Source organism: Lucilia cuprina, chromosome 5, assembly GCF_022045245.1.
Source record: "Lucilia cuprina isolate Lc7/37 chromosome 5, ASM2204524v1, whole genome shotgun sequence".
NCBI classification, from domain to species: Eukaryota; Metazoa; Arthropoda; class Insecta; order Diptera; family Calliphoridae; genus Lucilia; species Lucilia cuprina.
This window is the reverse complement of record NC_060953.1, coordinates 19,923,440-19,932,794: the sequence shown is the minus strand read 5'-3', so window position 1 is coordinate 19,932,794 and position 9,355 is coordinate 19,923,440. Positions and strand designations below refer to the sequence as shown.

The window sequence follows — 9,355 nt, the reverse complement described above, 5'->3', positions numbered from 1 at the left end:
ACACATTAATTTATATTGGTAAAATGTAACACAAAACTGTCAAATTGATATTATGGATTTTGACAGATAGCGTACATTAAATTTCATATATAAGTTGATTTTGTTTTTCAAGTTGAGAGATAATCAACTAACACATGCTCAAATAAGAAAATACACAAGTAAGCTTACAGTGTAGGTGAGTCAACGCAACGTCAGCAGAATACTCTTGCCCTATTTCGCGTGATAGGGAATCAAGATTTTGGGCAACATTGATTTACAGGCAAACTAACGAACTCGGTTATTAAGAATCCTCGTATTCGTGGTTATTTGTAACTCGGTTACACAGAATTCTTGGTTATTACGAACAATTTTTCTAGTCCTGTATAGTTACTATATTAATACAAAAAACGTCTCTTATAACGAACTCTGTTATTAGAATCCTCGGATTTGAGGTTATTTGTAAAGAATATTAAAAAAAATTTAATTCATATTCTTTTAATTTCGAAAACTTTAACCCCCATACTCAAAAAGATATTAATCGCTTATTTTAGGTTTATTACGAACATTTTCCATACAAAATTCCTACAATAAACCATCAATAACTTTATTAAGCATTTATAAATATGGGGGTAAAACTTTAGGGGTACATATGTAAATCTTTACTAATAGAAAAATATTCATAATCTGAAATTTTAAGAAATAAAATTGTTTAATTAACATACAAACTAATTTTATTAAATCAAAATCTTTACATAATGAATACAAATATCACAACAATAATGTTTCTCATTTTTAATGTTTTAAGAATTTTCATTTAACTCTAGTTTTTCATCTGGACCATTTTTTAAATTAGAAGCTTCATTCATTGTTGTAGGCAGCGATTTATTGGCAGTTTCTGGAAATAATAATGTTAAACAACCGCTAACTAAGGCAAATGCGGCAAATAAAATTTGTGGAGCGTACTCATAGTAATTTGCCTAAAAAGAAGAATAATAATCAGTGATAATATAATAAAACCATATGACACATGGTTAATTTGATTTAATGATTTAATTCTTACTAATAGTGGAGTTTGGGGAGCCAACATAGATCCAATTCGTCCGATCATTGAACATAAGGATAGAAGACTGTTGCGTACATTTGTAGGAAATATTTCTGATGTAAAAAAGTATAATACTTGAAAACTACAAGTTATAGCGAATTTCCCAATCAGAAATAGTATCAGTTCAATATTGTCACCATCTGAAATAGAACATTGTTATTAAATAAATATGTTTGCATTAATCACTTAATATTATTGTTACTTTTGCCAAATAGTATTGCTGCTCCCATACATAAAGCGCATATTAACATGGAACCAAATAAGGAAAAACGCCGTCCGATTGTGTTCATTATAAAGAGCGGAAGTATTAAACCGGGTACTTGTACAAGACCATTCAGCATGAAGTTATTGTATTTATTACCACCTAAATTTACAGAATTTAAACTTAACCCCAAGGCCACTAGTGTATGTGTAAACCAACAGAATGAACAATTCAAAATTCTCCAGAAAAACGTTTTAATTGCCAGCCATATGGGGTAATTGCTTTCATTTGCCGTTTCTAATTTGTTTTTATTGGAGTTCACCAGACTTTTTAAGCTACTCTCGGGTAAAATTTTACGATTAATCCGAGCAGCTTTTTTAAGTATTGTAACGGCTTGTTTTTCCCTACCTTGACTTAATAGCCAACGTACACTTTCGGGCAAAAGGATAATGAAAAATATTTGTAATGCCGCTGGTATATACAATACCCTTAAAAGAGTTCTCCAATTTTGAAACTATCCTGCTAGAACACCCAACAATGCTTCACCTAATGAGTAGAATATTGTAATTATTGTTGCTGCTGCCACACGTTTCTTTGGTCCAACCAATTCAATGGCCAATAAAAAAGCCGTAGGAAATAGTGTACTTCCAACGACCATATCGAGTAGTTCAAATGAAAGAAACATATAGTAATTTGTTGAAAACGATCGTATGATGCCCATAATTGAACTTAGAAATCCAGCAATTGCCAACATAGTGCGACGACCAAATCTATATCAATAAAAAAACTTTTATGAGTCTAATCTAAATCAAAAAAATATAAAATCTTGCAAAAAAATATTTGAAACTAATGTTTAAATATCTTATATAAGGACATATTTACCTATCAGCAAGTAGGCCTCCTAGTGGTATACCTATGAATTGTCCCACATTGTTGATAGTGCCAGCCATGTTTAGTTTCCACTCGTCAGAACAAAAGAATCCAAACTAAAAATGTATTAAAAATGTTGAATTATCTTTCTATGTTTAAAAATATTAGAATTATTTACCTCATTCGCTACCGTATATTCTGCATCACGAAATTTGAATCCATCATTACACTTTTCGACCAACGATTTGTTAAAATTAAGTTCAACACATTCAGCTGTAGAAGGCGATGAATAGTAATTACGTATGTCCTTATTATATACATAACGATTACAATTGTCATACTGCGAATCCTTTAGTGGAATTGTAAAATTAATCCAAGGCTCCATATATTGACTACTTAAACTGTCGCACTGTGTAATATTACATCTAAAAATATTAATTAGTATTAAATTTTTTTATAATAAATTGAAGTGAAGAAATATATAAACTAGTCATATAAAATATAAACTAACTATTTAAAATATAAACTATATATTGCAAATTATTTTATTAGCAATAATTTAAAAAATAGGGTAATAAATAATTAATGTATAAAGAATGGTATAAAAATGGACAATGGTTCCGTTATGACATTAGCTGTTCGCTGTTAAAATCCGATTTAAACAACAAATTACGTTTTATTAAATATTTAATTTTGAATTATTTCATGTTAATATCTGCCGTATAATACCAAATAACAATTGTTTTATTTTTTAATTGCGTATGAATTGTCATAAAAGTGATTATATTTAATATATATAATATATTTTACTATTATTGATTTATTATTGATTATTTTACTCTTATTAATTTTGTAAAATTACAATTAAAGTAATTGTTATTACAAATGAATCATTACAATTGAAGTTAATGTAGTGCAAAAATTTAAGTAGCAACTTCCAAGCCTGAGGTTTACTAATACCCGCTTTCTTGCTGATCAAGCTTAAATTTTGCCTTTTAAACAATTCTTGAAGCTTTTAGAATTTAAAAACGAATTTTTAAAGTAAGACCAGACATCACGCCTGTTAAAGACATTTTCTTTTTTAAGATTATTATTTTAACCTTTTTAACTATTATTGTACATAGTTATTAAATAAATTTTCTTTGATATTGTTTAACTGTACATAATGTAACCATTCATTTTAAATAAGTTTTAATATAAGTCCTAAAATATTGAGTAACGACTTAGAATTGAGTACCCAAAAAAATATGACAAATACTCGATACACTACTCACGAAAATCTTGAGAAATGTTTTCTATGGGATAAATATACTTCTCAAACAAAAAACATATAATATGTATATACATACATATGTATGTATGAACTAGGTTTAGTCACTCTTAAATTAATGAATTAAAATTACTCTTAATCAATTCTATAAATAACTTTATTTAACTCACCTGTAAACAACAGGGCTGGCGGTGAATACGTAAGATATTGATTGAAATGCATTAAATATCATGGGAATACAGAGTAGTACATAATTAAACATTTGATAACGACCAAATTCTCCAATACGAATCAATATCACATCCAATGAATTATCGTCACTTTCATCGTAATGCTCTTCTAATTTTTCTGTAGCACTCACTTGATCACTTTCTTGATCATTAACAGTCATTTTTGTATTGACAATAAATACTAGTTCTTTTAATTATTTTACTTTACTTAGAACTTGATTAACTTTAACTACATACAATGTAGTCGATTATAAATACTTGACATATAAAAGAGATCTTTCTCAATTAAGAGACATAAACGTTTATCAATTCTCTGATATTTACTTTGTTTGGTTTTTTATAATTGTATTTTACAATTTGTAAACAAATTTACCGAAAGTTGAGTGCCGAGTGTTTATTTTTATATTCATATGTAAATATATCGTTAGTAGCAATGAAATGTGTTTGATAAACATTGAATAATATATCAATGGAAAGAAAAACATTCCAGTTATAAAAATTTTGAATTTAAAACCATTAGAGTGATCTAATTGAATTCGACGTTGCTGCAATTTTTATATATAGATTTACATAGATGTAACAAAAGTCTGTCAATAATTTGAAAGTTAAAAAAAACAAAATTACTTACATCTATTTTGGCTTCAGGTAACGATATACACAATATTTTATATGCTGTTTGTATATACCTATCAGTATAAATAGTTATTAGTATATTTTAGACAGTATTTTTGGCAAATAACTAACTATTTAATTGACTTGAAGTTTTATTACCAGGGAAACCGAAAACATGCTCTAAGAAAGTGTTTTAAGCGTTTTAAATATGCCGTAAAAACTCAAAATATGCTCATAAAATTTAAAATATATGCTCCAAAAATAAAATTTTTCATTATTTTTTAACGTTGAAAAGCTCAAAAAGACTGAAATTGTAATGAAATAATAAATGTTTAATGTCATATTCTATATCCTACAACATTTTTTATAAATGTTTCATCTCATAGTTTGAAGAACTAGTATAATTGAATTCCGTTTTACGTTCAGATAACCAATTAATAACACGAAACCATTTGGTCCCCAAAAAACATATTTCAAACGACAAAGTTTGACACATTTCTTCCAATTGTATTCATAGCTTTTAAACTGACATTTGTCATAAATTCCAATAATTAGTTTTTTAAACTATAAAAATGGATTGGTCTCATGAAATCAAAAGTAATCGGTTTTATGTCCGATTTAAAATATAATGCTTTATTGAATAAAAAACTATAACATAACGAAATTTTTTTTTTCAAAATTGTAAAATAGGCTTAAAAAATTTAAAAAAAATAAAAAAATAGAATTTTATTTTTTTAAATAAAGTTTTGAAAAGAAAATTAAAAATGTATAAAAACGAAAAAAAAATCATGCAAAATTATGTCTTATGGGTAAAATATGCAAAAATATGCTCTAACAAATCGATGCCAAAATTCTCAAATTGGTCTGAAACTTGTAAATATCTTATCCATGAGTCCATACGACGCACCACAAAAAACATGCATTTGCATATTTTGGTTTCCCTGTTTATTACATACAAATGTACATAGGTATGATACATGTGAAATCGAGCTAAAATCTGATACAACCGCCCCAAACTGCAGAGGTTTGAATTTTTGTGCATTAAGGGGACTTCACACGATCACACTTTACATACGTAAAGCCTAATGAAAAAGTAAAATGATATTCCATTAGTATAACAAAAAAGGAATAAAAGTAGTATTATTGATATTTTTTGTGTTTACACTATTGGTATAAAACAATAACAAAGTAAGATGGAAACAGCAGTTACATATTTTGTACGTGTTTACATATAAATACATCCCTGATCTAATGCGACCTGCTTGTTTTTTAAATCATTTCATGAAATGAAGATAGCCATACGACTGTTAAATTTTCCATCCGAATTCTCTCTCAATGTGTGATGGTTTCATTACATATTGCGTTTAGACAATCCCATCTGTACTCTTTTACACAAAATTTTGACAGATCATATTACTTGTGTGATCGTGTAAAGACAGATTTAAAGAGTCCATTATTACAACATGCCAATAACTAATGTTAAGATTTTGTATACATTTTATAGTGTATATAATTATTTTTTTACTATTACAGTGCACTTTCGCTAAATGTTACCGACATATGGCAAGGAGATCTGCCCGTTAGATTATCTTTCCGTACTTATGATAACGATAAAAACAATGTATCTGCACTATAAAATAATAACTTTAATTACTAACAATTTTTAATATGTGACTTAGTTTAACAACTCAAAAAACAATTCTTGAAGAGTGAACAGGCAACATTTGCAACTTAATTTTGTTGGTGCACTCTATTGTACATGTTATAAACATTTATAGACCTATTGTTGTGCTGACACAAGTGGATTGGTTGGTTTTAATAAGTTAATATGTTTCTTTATAATAAATACGTATTATTATTATTATTCTAATGTTTATACTTTTGTTTTTATTTATATTTTTTATCGATTCATATCAATAATATTTTTAAACTGATTTTACTGTTATTCCGACAAAATCACTTATACATATATTAAATCAACTCCGAAGACTAAACTTTGAAATGATTAACTTTTACGTAAACTTTTAATAGCACGCAATCAGTTTCTTATCCGAGTTATTAAACTCTCAAATATCTATAAAATATTAGGTATTTAAATAAATTTTTGATTCATTTTAAGTTGACACGGTTGTTAGACATTTTCTAAAAAAAATTTTGCTAATATTGTGAAGTCTTAATCATGTTACATAGTTTAAGATTTGAAAATATCGAGAAATAAAAAAATGTTTTTCTGGTCTCTCGCTTAGCGCACGCGATATTTATGTTGACTTTTATTAAATAACGCTATGGAGAAGCTATGTGCAAATTATCATTTAGATATTTAATATTATGCATCAAACCCCTTATTTTTTCCCTGATTATATGTGATTATTTTATAAAGACCGTCAGGCTTGTGGTAATTGCGAAAGCAATTTTAATCGTATAACTGTTTTCCTCAGAGTGAGGTTATGTGTATAATTGGTGGATTTCGTTTAAATTCAATTTATACTAATGGATACCACTAAAACACTTAAACTTAATTCTGGTGGAGACCATAAAATAATTTGGTTGTTCTATATTCTATATGAAGGTCGTTTGATGGGGTTTCTCCAAACACATGTGTGATAACTTTGCAATATGAGTGCTTGATGTACTGCCATCCTAATTAATGTCAATTATTCGTGTTTAAAGCTATTCGAATAAAAAATTACAATATTGCGTTCATTAATACACTTATACAATCTCAAATTGTAATTTTGAACAAATAATTTTTTGTTTAGTATTGAAAATGGGCAAAATCTACCTGTGATTTAACATAGCACCCATATAAGGTTTCCTTCAGAAAATTAGTATAACGCAGATAAGTGGCTTATAAAAGTGCGGATGGCAATGTAAAAATTTATAAGGAACCAAAATGTTTTTGTAAAATATTATCAGGATCGGTCAATAATCCATCTTACCTCTCATATAAATTTCTTATCAGAAAATGACTTGAACGTTCATAACTCGCTTAAAAATGCCTGTATAGCAACTAAATTCTACATAAACTGTTCTTTTAGGAACTATCTGTTTCACTTATTGCAAGCATTTAAAAAATCCATAAAATCATTTCTAAAACGGGAAGCATTCTACTTTTTAATAATACCAGATCTTTTGATTTAATATTCGTGTATTTCTTTGTTCTATATTATAATAAATTATGTAACATTAAAATTTTATTCGATTATTTGACAAAAATTATTCGAATTATTCTTTATTACAAATTGGAAATTTTTTATTCGTTCGAAGAAAAACAAAAAATTTTCCTCGATTAATCGAATAATTGTATAACCAACTGTGTGATATTAAAGCTGGGATAGCTCTAAGTTAATTTTAAGCAGCCCGTTATATTCTTTAGGGTAGCGTTTTGGCGACTTTGAATTTTTCTCCACTGGATATCACTAAGGAAGGGGAACAAACTGGAGCAGCATATAATATGCAAAAATGTGCTCTAAAAAAGTGTGCATAAAATAAGCACTTAAAATCTAAAAATATGCACTAACAATTGATCATTTCCCAAATGAAAATAAAATCGAGAATACACCTTCATTTAATGTAACCGTTATGTCATCCAAACTGTAAACTTAAGTATATAAGTTTAACTTCCCTCGTATGTTTTTTCGAGATAGCTTAACCTAAAGTTCGGAAAAACTCATATATACACTTATATTCTCTCATATTGTAAAGTATAATCAAAGAGATAACAACCAGACAAGCAGTAATAACATTTACTAGAGAGATAATTTTTATTGTTTTACAGTGACTAGCTATTTTATGGTCTTGTCTTTTAACAAAGACTTAATACTAGTGTATAGACTATTCTATATACTACTCAATTCTCTATTAAAGACTACTCTATTACCTACAACTTTAAAAGTTTTTTTAAGGACTAAGTACTCTAAAATTAGTCTTTGGACTAGTATAAAAACGCTATATACTTATTTATCGTCTAGTTATAGATAAGTCTAAGCATATAGCTAATTGACTTAATTATTGATACAAACATACATATATGTATTAGCATACTGACTGAAGAAGCCGGCTTGAAATGCTCCTGTTTTTTATTGCTATAATTTGCCATGTGATGTGATGAATACCTATACATACTCTGAGACCATATTCGGTTTTAGATAACTAAGAGTTCACATTTTTCAACGATATTATAAGAAAACACAAAATAATTAATTATTTAATAGAAATATCACTTTATTTAAATAAAAATATGTTTTGTATATAGGTATGCATGTATAAATAAATTTTAAAATGTAGGTATATTTTCAAAATAAAATAATCACAAATTAAATATAATTTTAAAATTATAGTAAAACATTTGTATGAGTATCAATAAATATTCGATATTCGAATAAAAACTATAATAAAATATTATTAGAATACTAAAAATCGTATTTAGGTTAATTTGTATAAAAAATATTAAGAACAAATCCAAAAATAAAAATATGGAATGATTTAATTTAGACTTTTTCAAAAATTGTTGACTTAAATATGTTAAATCAAATCATTGTAAAATTTGTGCTGTAATGACCATAAAAAATACTACGTTTGCATTTGTAAATTTAGAAAATATCGAACGATTACATACTAGTTATGTAATCCTGATTAATAATAGTTTATAAATTTTGATAATTTATCATAAGATCAATAACAATTTGTTATGAGCCTCTTTCTTGATCTGGTGTACTTCGATGCCGCCTCGTCTAGCCCAAACTTTCGGCGTGGGAACCCAACCCGCATCTACAGTACCAAGAGACTGTACCTTCGTTGTTTATATTTTTGAGTGGAAACTTGGCAATACTAACAAAGTTAACTGAGCTTAAATCTAAAACTAAAAACACAATTATCGGTTAAAGTCCACCTATATTTTGTTCCGAGTTTAATCTAACAGCAAGTTAAACCTAGTTTAACTGATGAGTAAGAAAACCGCCCCTTAGATTAGTAGGTTCCGTTTAACAGGAACCCGTATTTATATCATCCTTCATACTAGGACTTTTATATGGTTGACATCTTGTACTTTAAAATGTAACAATTAACACTAAATGCCTTATAATTGAACT

The 9,355-nt window shown here is 27.4% G+C and overlaps 1 protein-coding gene across 1 annotated transcript; it reads right to left on the bottom strand.

Annotated features, from left to right (window-relative positions):
* Positions 1 to 692: 692 nt before the first annotated feature.
* Positions 693 to 6,163, bottom strand: LOC111687137 (organic cation transporter protein). Its single transcript, XM_023449555.2, is given in 7 exon segments — positions 693 to 956; positions 1,040 to 1,221; positions 1,284 to 2,053; positions 2,166 to 2,269; positions 2,332 to 2,578; positions 3,594 to 3,929; positions 6,145 to 6,163. Coding segments are annotated over 6 exon segments (1,701 nt in total). The 5' UTR covers positions 3,815 to 3,929; positions 6,145 to 6,163; the 3' UTR covers positions 693 to 779.
* Between the last annotated feature and the right edge of the window lie 3,192 nt (positions 6,164 to 9,355).